At 42.9% G+C, this 23,212-nt stretch overlaps 1 protein-coding gene across 1 annotated transcript in view; it reads right to left on the bottom strand.

Moving 5' to 3' along the window:
- Positions 1-23,212, bottom strand: part of PTPRJ (protein tyrosine phosphatase receptor type J) — a 182,358-nt gene that overhangs the window by 71,697 nt on the left and 87,449 nt on the right. Inside the window, exons 2-3 of the mRNA XM_054972131.1 lie at positions 5,090-5,108; positions 3,690-3,905 (exon numbers count right to left, since the gene is read on the bottom strand). Coding sequence (XP_054828106.1) covers positions 3,690-3,905; positions 5,090-5,108 — 235 coding nt within the window. The remainder of the gene's footprint in view (positions 1-3,689; positions 3,906-5,089; positions 5,109-23,212) is intronic.

The raw sequence follows: 23,212 nt of genomic DNA, 5'->3' as shown, positions 1-23,212 counted from the left end.
ATCATCTATTGTAGATTACCTAAATTTATGCCAAATATTAATATCTCCTATGAGATGGAATTTCAACATTATTCCCTCATTATAAAATGCTGATGTCAACGGAGAAAAAAACAGGTGACAATCTCAACTTCCACCTGTATAAAACAGAGATTGGGAGAAGAACGGAAGTTATCCAAATATTCTTTCCTATCTCCTTTCCTAGAACTATAAAAGCTGACTTAAAATCTGGGCCACAATCTTATGCGTTTGCTTCTAGCCCCTTTATATCTCCACAAGGCAAGGGAGTAGAGCTATACCGTTAGATCAATGTAACACTATTAAATCACCAATTTTTTTAAAAAAAAACAATACAAAGCCCTCTGAGGTGGTGGGGGGGGATGGCTACTGTGACAGTCAAGTCTTGTGGAAGTCCAGGAGTCCACCCACCATCTTCCGGCTGTGGGATCAGGCTCTGCCTTTTCTGGCAAATGGCTGGTGGTGAGGATAAGCCCACAGCAGGGATGGTGCTGGCATGGTAAGTCTGAGGTCAGTTTGGTCTTTCCCTGCTCACATGAAATACCTAACTTTGGGTGAAATTTCAACTTTTGTACAACCAAATGCACACTGTGACTAAGCAGCGACTTTTCATGGTGCATGGGAGACTGCTGTTCCCATAAATCCGCCAATTTGTAGGCAGGTTAAATCCAACATATTTCTTTTTAAAATTAAATTTGAAAAAGATTTTAAAATGTTTATCTTTTTAAATTTTCAGGTTTTCAAAAAGACCTGGCAAGAATAATTTAAGGTCATAATTCAGATTTTGTATTAATATTTTTGATATCTTTTTCCTTGGTATGATTCTACACATACACACCCACACCCTATGAAAGAATGTGGAATTTAGTTGAAGCATATTTAGTCCTTTATGATTTTTTATGTGATTGCATTATTATGTATGAAAATTTTGTTTGTTAAAGTATGGTTGTTTTATTGGGTTAACATATTTTCTGAAACAGACATCATTTATTCTTCAGGTTTTTCTGGTTGACTGTTAAGTATGCTGGTTGTAGACTCATTTCCCTACTTTTTTTAGGTTGAGCCCCAACAGGGCAGCCCACCATGTAGGGCCCTGTAATGATTTTAAGCGTGTGTGTGTGTTTAAATGTTTGGTGTGATACAGATTAAAAGTCAGGGTGAAAGAGAGGGATGAGTAAGTGAGATGATTGGTTGATGACTGAGAATGGGGGCTGAGTGAACTGCAGTTTTAGTTAGTGAGTGGAGAGAAAAGATTCAGTCTGGGCAAAGCAGGCAAGTTGTTTGTAGCCTGAGAGTGTCTATGCATTTATGAGAGAAATATTGAGTCTGGGCAAAGCAGACAAACTGTGTGTGCACCTGAGAAAGTTTATGAAGATCTGTGTGACTGAGCCTATGAAAAGAAACTTTAAGAACTGACAACTATCTTTGAAACCATCAAGCTTAATTAACAGTATGAAACCAATATGCTTCTTGTAAAAATAAACGTTTAATTTGTTTTTGTTTTTTTAATCCCAGAGTATCTGTCATCCCTATATATTCCATTCCTTCCTCAGGGCCGCAAAGTCTCATGAAGGAGCCTGATGCTTGGTCACATTATTAAAAGGGAAATTTAAATTAACTATTTTGGAATATAATTCCTGGTGGCAGCAATCTATCCAGAGGGTATAAGAAGAAGGTTAAAAGCTAAAACCTAACTGAAAAAGAAAGGAGGTTGTAACAGGCCCATTCTCCAAGGTGGAGAAGGGGAAATGCAAATGGCTAAAGCACCACATGCAAAACTTTAGAAGTCACATCTGGAGTGCTGTTGGTCTGGCACATTACTCATTATTGCCTATGTCTCTGTGGTTTCTGTGCATACAAAAATTCAACAGGATGAAGACCTAAAAGAAAGTCTTTCCTAGTAAAGTTTTAACCATCTGCTGAGCCTATGATATGACCACTGGATGCACTTGACCAGTGGAAATCTCACCACTCTGTGGGGCGCTTGCCAACTCACTCATTCCAGTCCAGTTCTTGCAGGGGTGGATCTAGGGTTGCCGGCGCCTGGTGCAACCCTTGTCTGGCCCTCGGTGCACTTGCACAGCCCACGTTCTCGGCGCTGCGTGATGATGTCACTTCCATAACATCATCACACAGGGGCAGGAGGAGTGCCGCCCGCGCAGCAAGCCGGCTGCCCCAGCACCCAGTGGGAGCTGGCAGCGGCGGCACAGGCGTGCGCTGGGGCGGCTGGCTTGCCGCGTGGGTGGTTAAGCACAGGGCTAGAAGGCCCTCCGTGCGGTTCACCTGCCCCGCTGCCCCGTGCCACCCACACAGCAAGACAGCTGCCCCAGCACACAGTGCACCACGGAGCTGGCGGCACGGGCGTGCGCTGGGGTGGCTGGCTTGCCATGCGTTCAGGACCTCCCAGCCCTGCGCTCAGCCACCCGCGCAGGGCTGGGGGTGGCTGGCTTGCTGTGCGGGTGGCTGAGCGCAGGGCTGGGAGGTCCTGAGCGCGTGGCAAGCCAGCCACCCAATCAGTGGGGCAGACAACTGCCTCCCAACCCTGCGCTCAGCCTCCCACGCGGCAAGCAGCAGTGCACTCCCAGTGGCTGGCAGCCGCGCCCGGCGCCTCCTCTTTAGCAACGCTGGGGGCAGGCTACTCCCTGCCCCCCCTCAATCCAGCCCTGAGTTCTTGTACCATGTTGAGCTACTCAGACTGCCTTCTAGCTGGCACAACAGTCCCTGTCACAGGCATGCAGCAATTGAGATGGCTCTACCTCTTTCTCCATAGTCTGTCAGAGAAGCTTACAAAGGCATAGTTTCCTTACTGGAATAAGGAATGTGGCAAATATCTGGTGTGCTCTGCAGCTGTTTCTCTCTTTGACCAGGGCTTGACTGCTGAGGCTTGGTCCCTGCCCCCTGCCCATTGCTGCAGCTAGATGTCACAGGGAGGAGGGTGGAGAGTAGTCTAAGGGGACACTGGTATGCTCTTGCATGGGGAAAGAGGGAGGGGTCTCCAGGTCAAACACTCCTCCACACCATGGCTGGCTTCTGATAAGCCATACAACTTGTCTACAGGTATGTGGGGAGGGGGGTACTGGAGCAAGCAGGGAATCAGTGCAGGAGAGAGATGGTGCATAGGGAGATGATAGCCAAAATGTCAGACTTGTGGGGCAGCCAATCAGCACGGCTGATCCTTCCCCCCATGACAATGTTTGAGGGGGCAAAACTTCAGTTGTGTGCATCTGGACTGTGGAAATCAAGCCAGGGGTATTGACCATTCTGTTCCAGTGAGATTACGCTAAACCATGTCTGTGTTCTTCATAAGTATAGATTTTTAAAAATTATTTGTTGTTTTACATATAGAACACATTTTAGAGTTTGAATATTGCTTTAGCCTACTCACACCCATCTTTCCTTCCCTCCTAATTTTCCATATATGTATTCCCCCTTCTCTTCCCTGCCTAAGCAGATTTAACATAAGTATATAATTAAAAGTTAAGGGAATAGTTATATCACTAGGAAAACAATACTGGGAACAATAAATGGGAAATTAACTAACTGAAAGTACATGAATGGGGAGAGGATAAAAAGAAAATGCTGCTAAAATCTTACTCAAGATGGTGTGACAGATATGAGTCCATCTTAGAAGCAACACAAGATTCATCTATTGGACCCTCCAGTACATTACTTACCTGTGGTAATATTTTTGCAGCATATTTCAGTAATATTCTGAAGATAAACAATATACTGTACTCCAGCTTCAAGTTCAGATACTGAATTATTCAGTAGTTCATGCTTAGCCAGCATCCCATTTGCAAAAGTTACATTACTTATTGTGAAATTGTCAGGTTTCTCGATATATATTTCTGTATTTTTTGCTGTTATATTTACTGAACTGCATTCATCACCTATAAAGAAAAAAAAATTAAGAAGCCAAAAACTATACATCTTCCTGTAACTGGCTTGTCCACTATTATATATATAGTAATCAGTTAGCAGAGAAAAACAGCCGTATTCCTAACGTGCTTTGGATGGTCTGAAACTGGCAGTTTATATGTAAAGGGAAATCAAAACAATATCCTTGTACAGATTAACATTGTTCTTAAGGGCCTTAGAAAGCAAAAAGGCTGGATCTAAACTAGAACTGATGTAGTACACCAATACTGTGCCAGGTCAAAGAAGAAAATAAACAAATTCTTGGATAAGCAATGTGATAATGGTACTATGAACTGAGATAAGTTTTCTGTTACTGCTAGGGTGTTTAGAAAGAGTTTATACACTAAAGGGGAGAAGCAGCTCATTTAAGCTCTTATTGTTTTATACTATTTTCATGACATGACTGGGTTTTTATTCTGTTTTATTATGTTTGAAGGCTACCCTAAGCAGGTACTTTGGAGTGGTAGCATTTTCTAAATAAATAAATAAGCTGTTGTAGCTGCAGTGCTGTAAACCAAGCACATCTAGAGGAGTGTAGAATCTTAAGGAAAGAAAACTGTTTGACGGTGTACCTTTCAATATTCGCAAACTGGTTAATAGGAAACCATGAGTATATTGCAGGATTGCCAGGTCACGCCTGGCAACCGGCAGGGGGATATGGCAGATGGCGAGGGAAACTTACCCATGTATATTCGTCAGCGCAAGTTTGCTTGCTATCACCATGATGATGTCACTTTTGGTACTGACATCATCGCATCACTGCCATGCCAGAACTACTCCAAATATGAGGGCTTTACTCAGTGATGTGATGATGTCACTTCTGGGCGTATAGAAAGTGAAGTCATCATGTCACTGGTGGCATCACAACATTGCTTGGAAGGTCCCATAGTAAGTCCCCTCCACCTGTTTCTTCCCCTGCTGGGCAGCTTACAAGTGGTGGGATGTGTGGTCTGGGGATGGGAAATCCCCAACCCCAGTGGAGAACTGGCAACCCTAGAGTAGCAAGTTAAATTTACAAAGTAACCCTTGTCTGGTAGGGACAAGGGACACGGAAGTACAGTATATCCACCACTATGTTAAGACTTGCCTGTGTTGATATGCGATTAACAATTATACAACAAGTGGAAGGTTGGACACAGAAAAGAATGATACTTACACGCAGCCAAAACTTTTATCTGTAAAAAAAGAAAAGAAAAAGGATGCTAAATATTAGAACAATTAATAGCAAATACCTGAACTGTGCCATATACTTGTGCTGTACCTCTATCAAGGTGACAAACTGCACTTTTAAAACAGTCAAGTAACTTTAATGAGTGTGGATAAAAAAATAATTATCATGTCAGAACTCCAAAGAGTCCATAAGCCAACTTATCAAAATTCAGTAACTAATACATTGTCTATGAGACAATGACAAAAGATCCTTTGCAACCAAGGATTGAGAGGAATTACTTCATGATCACTTTAAGAATGAAGAACGTTGAAGAGACCATGACAATTAAATTAAGTACTGGGCTGTGTGTACCTATCCCAAAGCAGGACTGGTTCCGATAATTTATTTATTCATAGTCCAACGTTCTCACTGAGACTCAAGGTTAATTACACAGTGTAAGTCAATTCAATCAATAGGATAAGACATCTAATAAGCAATAAAGACTAGGATTAGAGCAGTTTGAAACATAGCATAAAATATTAGACAATATATGTTAAACAATGCAGAAAATGGTATTACATATGTATAAAAACAAAGAAGTGAGACTAGAATAATGCATAAAGCAACACAATACCTTCTATACACAGCAGTATAGTTCACAGTCTTGTTTACTTCATAAAAGTGATTTCTTGAACCATTTTGTTATACAATTGAACCATTTTGTTATACGATTGCCCCATTGCCTTTATAAAAATACTCTACTGAACTATTCTGCTTTACATAGTTTCTGGAATGACAGAAGCATGGGAGTCTTCCTGACTACCTCAGGCAGGCCAAATGGATGAAAATGGTAAGGGGAAAAACAGGGCCGGACCTAGGTTGCCCGGTGTCATCACGCAGGGCGGGCGGGCCGCCAGCGGAGTAGTGGCAGTGCTGGCGGCTGGGAGGCCGCCCGAACTACTCACCTGCCCCGCTGACGGGGCGGCTGGCTTGCCACGCTCCCTGTCTTGCAGGGCAGGCAAATGGCGTGGGCGGCCTCCCAGCCCTCCATGCCACTCGCTTGCCCAGCAGGACAGGGAGCGTGTGGCAAGCCGGATGTCCCCCCTCACCCGGACAGGCAAATGGCATGCAGGGCTGGGAGGCTGCCCGCACCATTCGCCTGCCCAGCAGGACAAGGAGCTTGCGGCAAGCTGGCCACACCCTCAGCGGGGCAGGCGAGTGACGCGGGCGACCTCCCTGCCCTCCGTACCATTCACCTGCCTGGCTGAGGGGGCAGCCAGCTTGCCGCAAGCTCCTTGTCCTGCTGGGCAGGCGAATGGTGTGGGCGGCCGCTCAGCTGTCCGCGCTGCCGCCACTGCACTCCCGGCAGCTGGCAGCTGCACCCGGCGCCCCCTCTTTGGCAGTGCTGGGGGCAGACTACCCCCTACCCCCCCTCAATCTGGCCCTGGGGAAAAATGCAAAATTATAGAAAAAGGGAAACAGTAAAGCAAGTTACCACATCCCTGTATGAGGACTGGAAACATGTTTAAAAGTTAGGGATAATAATTGTTTAACAGGACCCTGTAATTTTTTAAGCTATATAGTAACCTCATTTGTGGAATGTTCTTGTTAAGAGTATTTATATTTCCTAATCAGTTAAGTATATCATTTTACCTATTAGTATAAATCAATATTGGCTAAATTTCTAAAAACTGACTAATTGACTTCTACTGAAACATAAACTTGCAAAACACCAAAACGAAACAAGAATAGGCTTCAGATACCAAAACTCACATAAAGACCAGTCAAACCAATGGAAAGTCAATCTTAACACTGTACAGTAAAATCTGTTGCATTCCAGGAAATGCGCCATAATGGAAACTATAATTCCCATGATGTCATACTGCCCATGTATGGCACGGACATCCCAAGACCTTAGTATAGTTTGCAACCCTAGACCACCATGCTATCCCCACTGTATCTGGTAAGTAATTTCAACCCAGTAATTTTATTCCTCTTTTTAAAGTATTAAGATTGAGACAGTCCTATGATTTTTCTACATATTGTCTTTGAACTTCTAAAAGAGAGACTAGAAAATCTGCCCCCAATACTTTATTTCTATTTCAATAGTAGTATTTCCTACTGAATATCTTCATTATTTAATTAAGAATATTCATCCTTCTAAAAAAGGGTGTTTTGCACGAAACAACTCATGATACATTTTATCTTTCACAAATCACAGGGATTAGGACAGTAATTAAAAGCTGTATGTAACGTTCTGTAATACCTCTGGCACACCACTAGAGGCCACAAAGGAACCACAAAAAAGTAGGATTCTAAGTTTTTTAAAAAATTAATATTTACACAAGCTTTGTCAACCAATGGATAACATAGTGCTGGATCAGGACTTGGCATGGCCAAGGGAGCAAGCATCCTCGTCTTCCTTTCCAAATTCGGATTGTTATAAGATTGGGTAGTTTTTCTCCTGTGCCTAGGCTCTGTGTGATGACACAGCATTCAGTCTTATCCCCTTCCCACATACATGAATTTTTGCATGCATGCATACACACACACTAATACTCATTAACTGTTTGTATACTGAAAACTTCCAGCTCTATCCTTTCATTAGACCTGATCAGACACTTTGTCAAGTAGCTGGTTGGCAGGAAAAGCTATTTAAATGGTTAAGTGGCAGCTATGAAAAGAAGCACATTTTACCAGCTTCACTGGAGTCAATGCCTATGGTCTTATTGGAGAAGTGGAATTATGTGGCCATCTCTCAGACTTGGCTACTGCAATAGGCTCCAATCTGAAGCTGCAGCAGGAACAGGCAACTGCAGGTCCTTTTTTTCAAAAACAAGGAATGGGCAAATGCCTCATAACATGAGAGTCAGTTGGGTGTCGTGGTTAAGAACGATGGGACTCTAATCTGGAGAACCGGGTTTGATTTCCCCACTCCTCTGCTTGAAGCCAGCTGGGTGATCTTGAGTCAGTCACAGCTCTTCCGAGCTCTCTCAGCCCTACCCACCTCACAGGGAGATTGTTGTGGGGATAATAATGACATATTTTGTAAACTGCTCTTGTAAGCAGTCGGCCCGCCTCTGCCATTTTAATAGCCATTTTTAATATGGCTGCTTGTGATATTAAAATATCACCAGGCCTCTGGATTTAAAATGGCTGCTGTATTGCCACCAGAGGACCTCCAACAGTTGCTGAATCCCACCCGGGAGAACACAGCATGCATGGAATGCCGCACAGGAATGTGGAGTGATTAAGAGGTGATTGGACTTGCAGTCCCTCCAGCCCCAAAGGAGTCCAGTGCAACAAAGGTCTCACAGAGTCATTCCCACTTAACACATTCCTTTCCATTCTTCCATGATGAGCTCTCCTGTCCTTGATTGAGGAGCTAATCAAATGACATTCATAAGTATGTACAGTTGTTCCTGGGAAAGTACAGTCTCCACCTAAATCCGTCAACTTAGCTCTGGTGGAATTCACTAACAAACTATCCCTTTTGTGCAGCGCTGGAACATGTTTTGCATTTGCTTTCACACACCCCAGCAGCTACCGATCAAGGCAATCAAACCTTTTGTCAAACCCAGGAACTGACCATTGGAGCCTTTGTTCTAACGGCTAGGTGGGCTCTCCCACCTCAGGGCACATTTTACCTATAAAGGTAGGCCCTGGCCTCATTCAAATTGTGCATGCTTCCTGGCTGCTCCCTTAGGGTCACTTCCCTAAGCCTCTCCTTCCTTCGTTCACGCTTATCGGATCCAAAGCGCTGTTCCCTTGAGGTTTGCCCAAGCCTCTTGCTCTCCTAGCCAAGGATGCTGGTGTTCAAAGCTACTCTCTTCTCCCGCGGACTGGACCCCCTCTTCAGGATAGGTAGATATACTTACTCCTTCTCTCTATTCCCAATTTCTGGCTAAGCTTCCTAGGACTCTGTGTGTGGGTATAATTATTTTAACCCAGTAACTCTGAGTGTATGTGCATGCAGTTCTGTTTTTTTTTTAAATTGTTGTTTGATGTTAAGCACCAGCCTCGTTTGTTATAAGGGAGGGTACCCCACAGAAGTTGGTGATAGATCCCTGTGGTTACCAGCCTCTCGCATAGCTGTCTTCCTTGCTTGCTAATTCCCACACAAATTCTCTTACTCGCAAGGAGACCAATTCCGGTAACACTCTGAATGGATGTTAAGTTGTCCTGAAGGGTGGTATATAAATCTAATGTTATTATTTTATTATTACATGGGTTACATTGCTGGCCTTTTTCTTCAACACTGACATAATTCTCTCATTTGTTTCTGAGAATGCAAATAATGTTTCTTCCGATTTATTACATTTTGTTTTCTCCAAGTATTGCCCTATTTTTTCTAAGGTGCAGGTTTTTGGTGATTTGCGAAGCTTCTGTCACAATTGTAGCCAGGTAATTCAAGTGGGAACTGATGGCTTGGGGGTGTAGGCATATGATTATGATGCGCTAGGTGATAAGACATAACCTGTGCCTCCACATTACTTGTTCCTGAATGCGTGCCTTCTGTTATGGTGTACCTTAAGATGAAATAGTGGCAAGTCTTGCTACAGTTGTAAGATATTGAACACAACTTGAAATGTATTTTTGATTTGAAATTATTTTGACAAACTAATTAAGCTAATACATGTATTTTTTTAGAAGTGCTCAAATACATGTGATAAAAGCATATGTCTGTGTGAAATACTACTCTAACACTTAAATATGTTTGTTGTGCCCTTAACCAACATAGAATAATGATGTGAAACCGGAAAAACCTGAACTAAAAGCAGCAATTACAAACAAAATTCTGGCCTCACTGGAAATCCACAAGAATTTTGCATCTTGCTTCTGCCTTCTGAAATAGGAACCTGTCTATGGGACTACTTTTATTTAAGGACCATATAGCACTGGATGGCTTAATATTTATCAAGATTTGGTTAACAGCCATATGTTAATTCTAACATATCAGTCTTCAGCAGTAGAAAAGAGCAAGAGTCCAGTAGCACCTATCAGACTAACAAAATTTGTGGTAGGGTATGAGCTTTTGTGAGCCACAGCTCACTTCCAGATACCTATCTGAAGATATCTATCTGAAGAAGTGAGCTGTGGCTCACGAAAGCTCATACCCTACCACAAATTTTGTTAGTCTTACAGGTACTACGGGACTCTTGATCTTTTCTACTGCTACAGACAGACTAACACGGCTATCCATCTTGATGTATCAATCTTCAATGTAATATATTCTTTAATGACTAGGTAAAGGTAGTCCCCTCTGCAAGCACTGAGTCATTACTGACCCACGGGGAGATGTCGCATCATGACGTTTTCTTGGCAGACTTTTTTACAGGGTGGTTTGCCATTGCCTTCCCCAGTCATCTACACTTTACCCCCAGAAAACTGGGTACTCATTTTACTGACCTCGGAAAGATGGAGGGCTGAGTCAACCTTGAGCCAGCTACTTGAACCTGGCTTCTGCCAGGATCAAACTCAAATCATGAACAGAGCTTGGGCTGCAGTACTGCAGCTTACCACTCTGCGCCATGGGGCTCTTGGTCTTTAATGACTAGCAGCAAGAAATACATAAAATGCATGTTCAAAACTGACAGTCCTTGCTATGTATTCCTACAGTAGTCAGCTACAGAATGTCTTCTCTCTGGATTGCCTTGTTTACAGCCCTATTCAATTGTCAAGCATGGACCCTTGCTTGTTGCCAGCCACATGTGTACTCTTCCCTTCCCTTCCTTTCATGCAACACAAGAGAAATTGACTTCTTCCACCAGGACATTCCAATTAGCAATGGAGTCCAAATTTGAGGTAAAGCAGGGTTGAACTTACCTGTAACTGTTGTTCATCAAGTGTTTTCTGTGCAGGCACAGGCCAGCTGCAGAGGTTCAGTCTGACAAGACTTTCTAGAGCTTTCCTAAGCATGAGGAGCAATCCCTCCCGCTTGTTGCGAGCTGATCTTTCCTGCCCAAACCGACATGCAACTGAGGGCGGGAGGAAGGTTGTCAGAATGTTTTCTGCCGTACGGTACTACACATTACCACTGTTTAATATCACTATTTAATGTCAGTAACTTCACAATCCTAGAGTCTAAAGTGCACAGTGCAAAAAATGAATTCAACAATCACAAACCACAATTACAGTATGTTCACATCCAAGAGTCTAAGCAGTTAATTTCTTTTTTTTTATAATATTTTTATTTTTTATTAACTACATTAACTAACAATACAAAGGGAAGAAAGGGAACAAGGGGAGGAAGGAAAAAAAAACACAACAACTACAACATGTAACAACTATGCTACACAAAATGTTTTCCCTTCATACTGCCATTATTCAAAAGTTAAAGCTTTATGTTATATTGATGGAGTGGTTGACCTTACTAAATGCAAATTACAATTTAAATTCAAATTAAATTTTCCTTCCCCTCCTGGGTCCCGGACGCAATTCTCTCTGAGCAATTGCAGCCGCAGTGCTCGTTTCCTCCCCCCCCCCCCTCAGACTTCTCCTTTTCGTCTTGCTTGGTGCACTGAAATTCCGGATTTTTATCCTCAAAATCCCTTAGTTGATCTTCTGATAATATCTTGAAAGCTTGATCTTTGTGACTGAACCAGATTCCTTCCGGAAATAACCATTTGTACTTTATTCCACGTTCTCTCAGAAGAGCTGCGAACTTTTTATACTTAAAACGTCTTTTCCGAACTAGAAATGGGACGTCTTTCAATATCTTAACTTTATTACCCAAAAAGTCCAAATCTGCATTGTATGAATTATATAGGATAGTGTCCCGGATCCTCTTAGATGAAAAATCAATGATGATCTCGCGAGGCAGCTGACGCTTCATTGCATATTTTGAAGTAGCCCGACGGACTTCCAAAATGGCGCTTTTTACTTCTTCTTTAGTTGCCCTCGCGGGTGTCGCCAGTAGTTCCGAGACCAGACCCCGTAAATCCTCATTTTCCTCCTCTTTCACATTCTGGAGGCGCAAAATTGTCTGTGTTCGTTCCACTTGTAGCCCGATCAGCTGGTTCTCCACCAGCTTAAGCTCTTTATTCGTAGCCTTCACGAGTGACGCACTTTCCCGAGCAGACTTCTCTGCCCCCCCCGCTGCTTCCTTAATGGTTTTCACTTCGCTCTCAATTAAGCCCACCCTTTGATCTGTTTCGTTCAGCTTGTCAACAAAGGGTTTTATGGCTTCACCAACCGCCCTCCGCACTACTTCCTCCAACGACTCTCCCTTCAGGGCAGCTGAAACTGACTTGCCCAGAGCGGGACTTTGTTTTTTTGTTGCCATTTTAGGGGGAAGGGAACCACCAACCAGATTCTGAAACTCAGCGAAGGGGAAGAACGAGCCTTCTTAGCTTCAGATCCCACCACTCCTTCGCGTGCGCTTGTAGTAACAGAAGGGATTCGCTTACTTGCAGGCTTTCACCTAATTCTGCTCTTTGCCGTTTTCCATGGCCCGGCAGCACTCGAGGCGCCGCGCACGTCTGCCGGCCTCCGTAGGGACAAACGGGCAATTAACCCCCCGCATTGATTCCGGGGGGCTCTTCCCGCAGCGTCCCGGACCCAGCCTCCCTCACTGGGAGTTTTGGGGGCTAATCTTCGCAGATCAGCCGCCCGGACAGGGTGCTCGGGCGCTTCCTCTCGGACCTGCGAAGAGGAGTGTCCGACATGGCTGAGAAAACGAAACCGAATCGTCTAAGCAGTTAATTTCAATGTATTCACATCTGAGAATCCACATAATATTAAAGACACATCAGAGAATCTTCAAACCTCAATTACATAATTTTCTTTCTCAATTATTCAATAGAGACTTGAAGTCCAACAAAATTCTTATAACAATATCCTCATATGATTTCTTTTCTAGATGGACTCCTGCAACCAGAAGCAAGGCGGTTGCTGTCTCCCGGGCGGGAGAACACCTAGGGACTCACAAGTCTTGATATAAAGGAGATAAAAGGAGATTAAACAGGTGTTCAGAACCACTCAACAAGAAGCCAGCACTTCTTCTGTTTCGTACTTGCTTTTTCAAGAGTGTTCCACAATCAATTATCTCCAGCTCCAAGTATTTGGAAAGTTTTTTAGCTTCTCTTGACCTGATTGGGAACCCAGATACAGACTGCTGTATCTTAGACTCTCGGATGTGAACATACTGTAATTGTGATTTGTGATTGTATGAATTCATTTTTTGCACTGTGCACTTTAGACTCTAGGATTGTGAAGTTACTGACATTAAATAGTGATATTAAACAGTGGTAATAATTAGGCATGGTGCACTTTAAAGATATTACTGTTTCTGCGGCTTTTTTTCCTGTTCCTTATCAGCATCCCTGCGGGGCCCCTTTGTTTAGTTAAATACAGTACTACTCTGCAGGGCCTTTGTGTAAACTGGGTGCTGGTTGCACTTTGTGAAGTCTGCAGGGCTCTGGTGTTAGGAGCACTTTGTCTGTGTAGCTGTTCTCGCTTGGAATGTGCCAGCTTGCTGTTATCTCTCTCAGCTTGCGGTTTCCCCATCTCCTTGAAGTCTTTCAATCTCTGTCTCTGCTGTACTTTGCTTTTCATCCATTCAACTGCTGCAGGGGGGTGGGGCTGGGCTGGGCTTAGAATCACATATGCAGTGTATGTTGGTAAAGAACACCATTCCTGACAAGGATTGTAATGGAGAATGAACTAGTAGCTTATCAAATAAAATGCTTTAACTCATGCAGTTCCTGGACTCATGCAGTGAAATCTTTGAGAGTTACTTGGCAGCATCTTACAGAGGTGCTCCTTTCTCAGTCTCCCCTTTAGTACCATGGAGAAGACACAACAGCCTACATCAAGGAAGTGGAGATGGATGTGTGCTTGCACAAAAGACACTCGATGAACAGTTACAGGTAAGTGCAACCCAGTTTTCATCTTCATGTCCTCTGTGCAGTCCTACATGAGAGAATAAACAGCACATCTATCTGCAGGAGGCGGCTGTGGGTTGTTAGTAGAGTAATGGTTGAAGCACCGCTTTCCCCACAAATGACTCGTTCTGGAATCTACATCAATGGAGTAATGCTTCATGAAGGTGGTAGGTGAAGTCCTTGTCGCTGCCTTGCAGATGTCCAAAATTGAGATCCTTTTTTGTAGCACTATGGAGGAAGCCTGAGATCTGGTGGAAAGAGCTTCAATCGGAAAAGGACATGGAATTTTCAACTTCTCATACACAATTCTAATTGCAGAGACAACCCATTTGGAAATTGTCTGAGACAGCACACCCCTTGTTGGGGCCTGCAAAACATACAAAGAGGTTTTTATCTTTGCAAAACTCTTTAACCCTGTCCAAATAAAATAAAATAGATCTTCTAACATCCAGCATGTGCAGGATACGTTCTTTAGGACACATGAGGTTGGGAAAGAAAACTGGCAGTATTATATTTTAAGAAAGTTGAAACAGTGAAACCACTTTGGGAAGGGAGGTTACACTGGGTCTGAGAACCACCTTGTCCCAATGTAGGAAAGGGGGGGGGTATGATGGACCCCTCCCCCACCCGCCAAAATCTAAGTTTGCCTGCTTTGGCTGAGCAGCCAAAGCATGTCTCCAGTTGTGGTTTTAAAGTTCTTTTTGTGTCCCACCCTGATAAAGAGTTATATTTTTGGCTTTTTAGCCCAGCCCAGAAACTTGATGGGGGAAAAGCAGAAGCCTGAAATGGCATTGGAGGCTGAATATGTTAAAAAGAAACAAACTTTATTGCACAGGCAGGGATGGATTAAGGACAGTCAGAGAAAAAAAGTGCTGAGGTAAAACTTACTGGTAGAACAGAATACTCATTAAGTTTCATTGCCAGACAGTTTCCTTTAAGCTTAGTTTTGATGCTCTTAATTCTTATTAACGAGAGGTGTTTGGTTCAACACTTAGGTTTCAGTAACAATGTTTCTTCACAGAGTTCCCCTTTTAAACTTCGGTTTCCAGACATTAGTTCAACACAGTTCTCCCTTTACAACAGACTCAGGCTCGTCCTCAGAGCCAAACCCCCTTCTAGACATTGGGCAGGGATTTTTCTTCTTCACCTAAGAAGACATAACCCTATTCATTTGGGTTGAATGGGAGTCTCCACTTACTACCCACTCACTCTGCCAAGAACACAACCCAGTTCTCTCTTGGTTTTGTAAATGGGTTTAATTTATTCCCACCCACTTCTTTTCCTGTACTGCAATGGAGTTTGTCTTTGGTGTCTTTTGGAAATCTTTGATGTATAGTACATTTAAGCCTATGCAAACCTGCAACCTTTTCTTTCTTTAAAAACTGCTTTCTTGGTTGCTATCATGTCTGTCAAATTGGTGGGCGTGTTACAAGCCTTGCTTTGTGACCCACTGTGATGGAAAATGAATTGATGATTTGTGGATTTTATTTCTAAGAAGATAAACTTGGGAAAATAAATAGAAGGGGGGTAGTATTGAAAAGGTAAATTTTAGAGGTATTAACACTACAAGTATAATGTGTGTAAAGATATAATAGGTGTTGTAGGGGAAAATGGAAAATGAAATATGTATTATTTTTCTTTGTTTTTCCTTTCTTTAATTTTCATTTCTTTCTTTTTCTCTTTTTCTCTCTCTCTTTCTATTCCTTTTTAATTTTTCTTTTCTTTGCCACTTTATTGAACTTTTAATCTTATTAATAAAATAAAAATTATTATGCAAATCTGGCCCATTTTGCAACATAAGACATTCTGGTGGATGGTTTACCAGCAGAAAGACCTCTGCTACCCTTGAAGCCATATTCTCTAAGGAATTATTAGCCAAGGAGTCAGGTGTAGGGAGGCTATGCTGTGGTGTAGAAAAGAGCTTATGTGAACGAGATTTTCTACTTCTGGGAGAAGGATGTGAACCCCCTTGGATATTTGCCACAGAGTGGGGAACCATATACTCCTTGGCCAAAAGGGGCAATTAGAATACAGGAAGAGTGGTCCGCTTTTAGCTTGGCGACAACCATGTTCAACAAAGAAATGGGGGGCAGGGGGAAGCATAAAATAGGGTCCCACACCAGGTTGTTTGGAAGGCGTCCCTCAGGGAACAGAGGTCCACTGCTGCCAAGGAACAGAAAAACGGGCATTTGGAATTGTGGTGGGAAGCAAACAAGTTCACTATCAGATGCCTCCATAACTAGAAAATAGGAAGTAAATAATGGTCCCCTAGGGGCCATTCATAGTTGGAGATAGATGTTCTGCTGAGTGTGTCTGCAGCTGTGTTGGACTTGCCTTCAATGTGAATGGCGATCAGGGAGACGTTATGATCTAGCACCCATTACCATATTTAAACTGCTTCATTGTTGAGAGGTAAGGATCGAGTGCCCCCTTGTTTGCCAATAGAAATTTTTGTTGTGGTACTGTTTATAGCCACCGGCACCGTCTTTTCTTCCAGGAGAACTGCAAAAGAAATCAATGCAAACCTGACTTCCCTTTGTTCTAAGAGATTCATGTGAAGCTTTCTTTCTGCCCAAGACCACAAACCACTGGCATATAGCCCCTTACATCCATAGAATCATAGGGTTGGAAGTAGCCTCCAGGGTCATCTAGTCCAACCCCCTGCACAATGCAGGAAATTCACAACTACCTCCCCCCCTCCCACACACCCAGTGACCCTTGCTGCATGCCCAGAAGATGGCAAAACACTGTCAGGATCTCTAGCCAAACTGGCATGGGGAAAATTGCTACCTGACCCCAAGGTGGCGATTGGCATTACCCTGGGCATGTAAGAAGGGGCCACAAGCACTGATATAACCCTTCCTGCCCTCCCTCTCATGATCTGCCTAGGTTCACAGAATCAGAATTGCTGTCAGATGGCCATCTAGTCTCTGCTTAAAAACGTCCAAAGAAGGAGAGCCCACCACCTCCCAGGGAAGGGAGCATCTGTATAAAGGAAGCATCTGTAAAAAGCTGAATGTTGTGGGATATGGGCCCCAGAGGGGTTCCTATAAAGAGGTTTGCATCTTGCAACCACCAGGATAACAAGGTAAGATAGGTCTTGGAATAGAGAGTTGTTTCCATGGAGAATCAGACTGAAATTTGAATTTACGTATAAACCAATTTTGAAGGAATCTAAAACAGAGCCTTGCAAAGAGCACTACTGCCATAGTAGAGGCCATTGGACCAAGGAGCTTTTGGATGCTATGGGCTGTTTGTGATCTGCACAGAGTATATTATGATATTTAAGATTGTATAGCTTGTGCTGTTTGGACAGGCATGAAAGCCCTGCCCTCTGTGGAATCTTGAATAGCATCAATAAACCGAATTGATTACACTGGTATCAGCTAAGACTTTTTCAAGTTCAACAGACCCAAGTCAGAAAGGGTAGCTAATACTATATCTAATTGAGAACACAATGTCTCTTTGGAAGAGGCTGTAAATAACCAGTCATCTAAATAAGGGGAAATGTTACAGCTGTTCAGGGAGAAATGCTCCCCCACTACTGAAATGCACTTAGAAAATACCCTGGGGGCTGTGGCAAGCCTGATGAGTAAGACTATATATTGGAAATGGGCGTCCAATTGTTGCCTGTGACCCCCCCCCCTCTCCTGTTACGGAGTCTGCTGTGAACTGAGCCAGGCCAGGCACCCCCTGGTCAGTTCCCGTAGGGAGTTCCTTGCAGGATGGTCACTGGGTCTGCCCCCACCACTGGGTAGCCTGCTAGCCAGCCCATGATGTGTGCCAGGGGAGAAACCATGTTCCCAGACAGCAGAGAGTCACCATGGACAGTTTGCTCTGAAGCTGCCATTCCAAGACCCGGCTCCTGTCACGTTCACGGAGTACAGCCTCACCCTGATATGCATATCGCTGGAAGCTGCCCCGAGACGGAAGCTACGTGCCAACTGTCCAGAACACTTAATGGACGCATATCAATGCAGCCATCGCATTCTGGGCAGATCCCATTAAGACAACTCCAAGCTTCCTGACAAATCTGATCAACCCGCCCGGCACTCCCTCCCCTCCTTTGTCCCCTCTTCCTAAGGTGTCACAATCATACATTCAGACCCTAAAGTGGCCCATTAGCGGTAGTTATAGGGCCATCAAGCTTTTGTTTCCCCTCCTGAGAACCACTGGAGGGCCCTCACCTCGGTACATTTTTGGGTACTTAAGCAGGCTCTGCCTGCCATGAGGCGCGTGCCATTCCTCTCCTGATCCCCGACCGTCACTCTGCGTATCTAGTCCAGGCATTGGATATCACCCCGCTTCGCTGCTGTCGTCTCTGCTTCTCGCTGTGATCAGGTGAAGTATCGCCCCACTTCTTCAATCTCAAGTGGGTTCCCTGCTAATGCAAATGGCTCTATTTTTCCAACCTTTATTTCTTAGCCCTTGTATGTCACTTGTATGTTTGTGTTATTGTAGGCTTATGCAACATCCTAGTAAACATGTTTTGTATTGATTAGTTGCTGCCTCTTTATTGCGTGAGCAATCCGGAAGGTCGGACTCTGGTATACATTGGTAAAGATCCGCACTAACTGAAGCCAAACTGCTTGCTAATTTCCCCTTAAAATAGCAGTTCTGGTAACACACAAACTGGAACCTGAGAAATTTTCTACAATCAGCATGAATGGAGAGGTGGAAGTAAGCATCTCTCAAATCTAGAAGAGCGAATAATGTATTATTTGTAACAAGGAAATAAACACCAACACTAGATAACATGAAACTTAGAAACCTTTAAAAACTTGTTCAAGTGCCTAAGGTCTACGATGAGCCTTTTCCCACCATCTTTCTTATCTACAAGAAAATATCTAGAATAAAACCGTTAATCTATTTCTTATAACGGAACAGGCTGAATCTCTCTCTCTTCAAGAATAGGAGAGTAAGGAACTGGATGAAGAGCAGAAAAACAATCCCAAAAGGCGGAGGGGACCGAAACTCAGATAGTACCCTTTTTCTATAATAGAAAAGACCCAAGAGTCCCATGAAATTTTATGTCATGCTGGAAGATAATGGGCCAGCCTGTTACAAAAAGAAGGGGTATCATCTAGTCATTGCAGTCTCTTCCCTCTCTGTGGTGGTTCATTCAGTTGCTGTGCAGAGTGCCTGTTTCTCTTTCTTCCACCTGACTGTGCAGAGTGCTGGTGGGCAGAGAAAGGAGGGCTGGAATTCAGAGTTTGTTAATGATATCTATAAGATCTCTGGTACTGCAGTTGATAGAAGCGCCTCGGAAAATACCTGGGCTTAAAAGGAGCAGGATGGGGGGGGGCAGTGAGACCAACTGATTTTGCAGTTATCTTATTCTGTCTCATCCTATCTAAGGACTCATAATTTTTGAAGCAAAGCACTTCCCTTCCTTCCAAGGGGAGGTCTTCCAGCTTGGCCCTTGACTTGTGAGGGAGAGCTGAGAAGCACAACCAAGATTGCCTTCTGAGTACTACACCGGATGCCACAGATCTCAGTTCTAAAGTGGGGACTGGATCAATGGGGTGATGCTGAAGAGGATGAAGGGGATGTGTGTCCTTTTCTCTATTTCCCCATTCTTTGGAGGTTGTTCAAGAGCTCCAAAAGCCTTCTCATAAAGGGCTGCCTTATGTCTAGCTGCCTGTTCATTGCGAGCCTTGGGGATGAGGTGCTTGCAAACCCTGCTTGTGACATTGTGCCCTTCTCCCAGGCAAATAAGGCATGAGTTGTGCTCATCTGAGGTAGCCATTTTTGTACCACATTTGCTGCATTTTTTGGAATATTTTTATTAATAATAATATTTATGACTGCGGTACAGAGCACAAAAATATGTAACTTAAAACTCGTAACATAACATAATAGCTTATATAACTTATGTTATTCATTTTGAAACTTTTTGTTGCCAACATTAACTGTAACTACAATATTTATTAACACTTTACAGATCAAAAATATAACAGTATATTTGTTTTGGAAATTGCAGCTCTTAGTTATTGATATATTCAAAAAAGGGCCACCATTTTTCATTAAACTTAGTTGATCTTGAAGACTTGGCATCTCTTTGCAAACTGTCTGTGATTTTTTCAATAATAAATTGATCCCATACTTTTGATAGCCATTGTTTTAATGTGGGGGGTGCTTGGTTATTCCAATGCGAGGCAATACGTGACTTTGCTACTACCAGTAGGCTATTAATTAGATCGCGTCTTATTGCTGGGATCTCAGAATCATGCCACAAGTTTAAAAAAATTATTTGAGGTTATAATGGGATTTTGTACTTAGTCATTTGTTCAATTTACTGTATGATTTCTTCCCAAAATGTATTGAGAGTTGAGCATTGCCACCAACAGTGTGCATAGGTTCCAATATTGCCACACTTTTTCCAACATGTGGGCGGATTAGAAGAATAACTTGCTATTTGCTGCATTTTTTAAAAAGTGCCATTGAAGGAAATAATTTTCTTACTTATTCAACAACTTTTCTTCACAGAGACAAAGACACACCCAGAAAAACCAAGCCTGAGGTGATTTTTCCAGAGTAGAAAGCCAACATGTCTAACCTCCACAGCAGTGAAAGAGAGACTGTGGGAGGACTGTGCCCTTCCCTTTGGTCAAATGTTGGTTTGGGTGGGAAAGACCGGCTCATGCTGAGGAGAGGGGGGGAACGCTCCGTGCACTTAGGAAAGCTCTAGAAAATCTTGTCAGACTGAATCTCTGTAGCTGGCCTCAGCCTGCACAGTCCCATGTGAGATTGCACAGAGAACACAAAGATGAACTGTAGGTTGTTTCTTCCTCACAAATCAAGATTAAATTTTGGTTCAGAATCAGAAACAAACTCCAGTTTGCCCAGTCAACTGAATTTGGACATCGTGGCAAATCAGAGGAAGTTTTACAGGCAGGAAACTTTCAAATTCACTCTGCGTTCGACAGAAGGAATGATTGCTTGGCAGTACATTCTTAAAGGTACATCTGCAGCAAAAAGTATCAGTAGCCTGCAATCTATAGACATCCTAAAGATCTTTCCCCCACTTATCCCAGCAGGATCCTGTTAACTCCCCCCCATACACACACTGCCATAGATCATAAAACCTTCCGAGACAAAAAGCCACACAAGTTTCAGGGCTACAGTAAGTAGGGGGATTGGGCAAGTCACCCTCGTTCTTCTCCTATGGTTGGAAGATCTGAAGGACAACTCATTGTGTTTATTGACAGTTGTAATAACTGGAGATATTGTTTAATCTGCAGCAATTTCACTTGTTTTCAGAAACAAGTGAAACAAGTATATATATTACAAAAGTATATATATTACAAAATTTATAGACAAGGCCTATAATATCTATTCCTTTCTTTACAAAGAGTGGCTCGAGCAATTTCCAAGAATAATGTTCCCATGCAATTAATTAGCACCGAAGTATTCAAGGCCAAGTTATCTCCTACTTTCCCCCTTCAATTACTGCTTTCAAGCTATTCACCATCACAGTTAGAGTTTATAGCAAAGAGGAAGTGAAGAATAGCATCATACCACACTATCTACAGCAAGAGTTAAGTATGTTTATAGCTGAGTTTCTCCGCCATGTACAATTCTCTTGAAGTACAAATATTTATACACACTGTATCCTCACCTCTGCCAAATACAGGGTCACTAACTTTAGGTTAGAAAATTTCTGAAGATTTAGGGGTGAAGCCTGGAGAGGGTGGGGTTTGAGGTGAAGGGACCTCAGTGGGGTTTATGCCATACAGCTGATCGTCCAAAGCAGCCACTTTCTCCAGGGGAACTGATCTCTGTAGCCTGGAGATCAGTTGTAATTCCAGGGGATCTCCAGGCCCTACGTGGTGGTTTCAACACTAGCCAAATACCATTTTGTCCATAATGTGTGTCATATTGCCAAGGAAACTTTAGGCAACTGATAATAAAGATTCAAACTAGTTAGAAAGGAATGTGGAACTTTGAGTATGACTAACAGCACAATTTCTTCTTGTTTGCTTTCCTCATATTTTATTTTTCTACCATACTTAATAAGAATGTCATTTAGTCTAGCTTCTACCCTAAAGGAGCGTCATCATGATCACCATCATCGTGATCAGGGTGTTAGTCCTGAACTGTTTCTGAAAGTACATCCTTGACTTTTCAAAAACTCTGCCAAACAATGAATACATGAAATAAATATGAGGTGATAATTGCAGAGATCCAATATCTAGGCAGCAACAAAAACTATGAGAAGAAAGTTCCAGAAAAGAGACACAAAAGTGCAGCCCACCACCTATTGTCATTTTGAAGAAGCCATCGTGATCACTTCAGCAACAGCTCTCCAGCCATTCTTAAGCACTATTAAAGTTCTCCAGCTCTTCTCAAATTAACGCCAGATAAGCATATCCAGCCTCACCAAGAAAGATGTCTTTCTCCATGTTGTGGAATGCAAACTAGGGTTGCATATCTGGATGCTAGTCAACATCACCTCCACAAGCCTGACTTTTCAAACCACCCTCCAATTTATTTGCCTCTCATTGTGCTAAGGTAGCTGAGAGTGAGAATCAGGTAAAAAAACAGCATGCTAGTTGCTGATATTATTGCAATTATCTTCAAGCAGCAGAAGCCCAGCTATTGTGTTTTCCCAGCTACTGTGTACATTTCAAAACCTGATTTGGTTACATATCAACAATGAAATTTCTTTGAAGTCAATGGCTGAAGTATAATTGCTTTCAACTCCTCAATATGGTAGCCAAATGGTAGCACATAACAATCTGAAGCATAATTCTGGAGGCATTCAGTAGTGCCAATATTAAGCAGAACCTAGAAGTAATACCAAGATGGAGTTTATTGCTTCTATATTCAATGCTGTACTTTTCAACTCAAGTAAGGAAGGGAAAATGCCTTACACTCCAGAGTACCACCAGTCCTAAACAGGAAGCATTACTTAACAGAAAAGATGAATATAAGTGTGGCCTAGTTTTAAATTTATTTCAATAGGAAAAAATCTGATGCAGTTGGCAGACACTATTGGGGGGGGGGAAGGTTTTATTATATACAGAATAACTTGTGGTATGTGCTGGTTCTTTGGAAAGAGTGTTCTTCTAGACTCATTTATAAAACAGTAAGAGAGAAGGCACTTCTTCAAGCACTCTACAGTGGTATCAAACCTTATACTGCATTAAAGGCAAGAATCAGCACTTTGAATTGTGCCTGCACACTAGAGAGTAGCTAGGTTTGTCAGGTGTCTGATTTTCCCCTGGACAGTCCGGTTTTC

The sequence above is a fragment of the Eublepharis macularius genome, chromosome 2 (assembly GCF_028583425.1).
Source record: "Eublepharis macularius isolate TG4126 chromosome 2, MPM_Emac_v1.0, whole genome shotgun sequence".
In the NCBI taxonomy this organism is placed as follows: domain Eukaryota; kingdom Metazoa; phylum Chordata; class Lepidosauria; order Squamata; family Eublepharidae; genus Eublepharis; species Eublepharis macularius.
The sequence above is the reverse complement of the archived record's forward strand: the minus strand, read 5'-3'. Positions and strand labels throughout refer to the sequence as shown.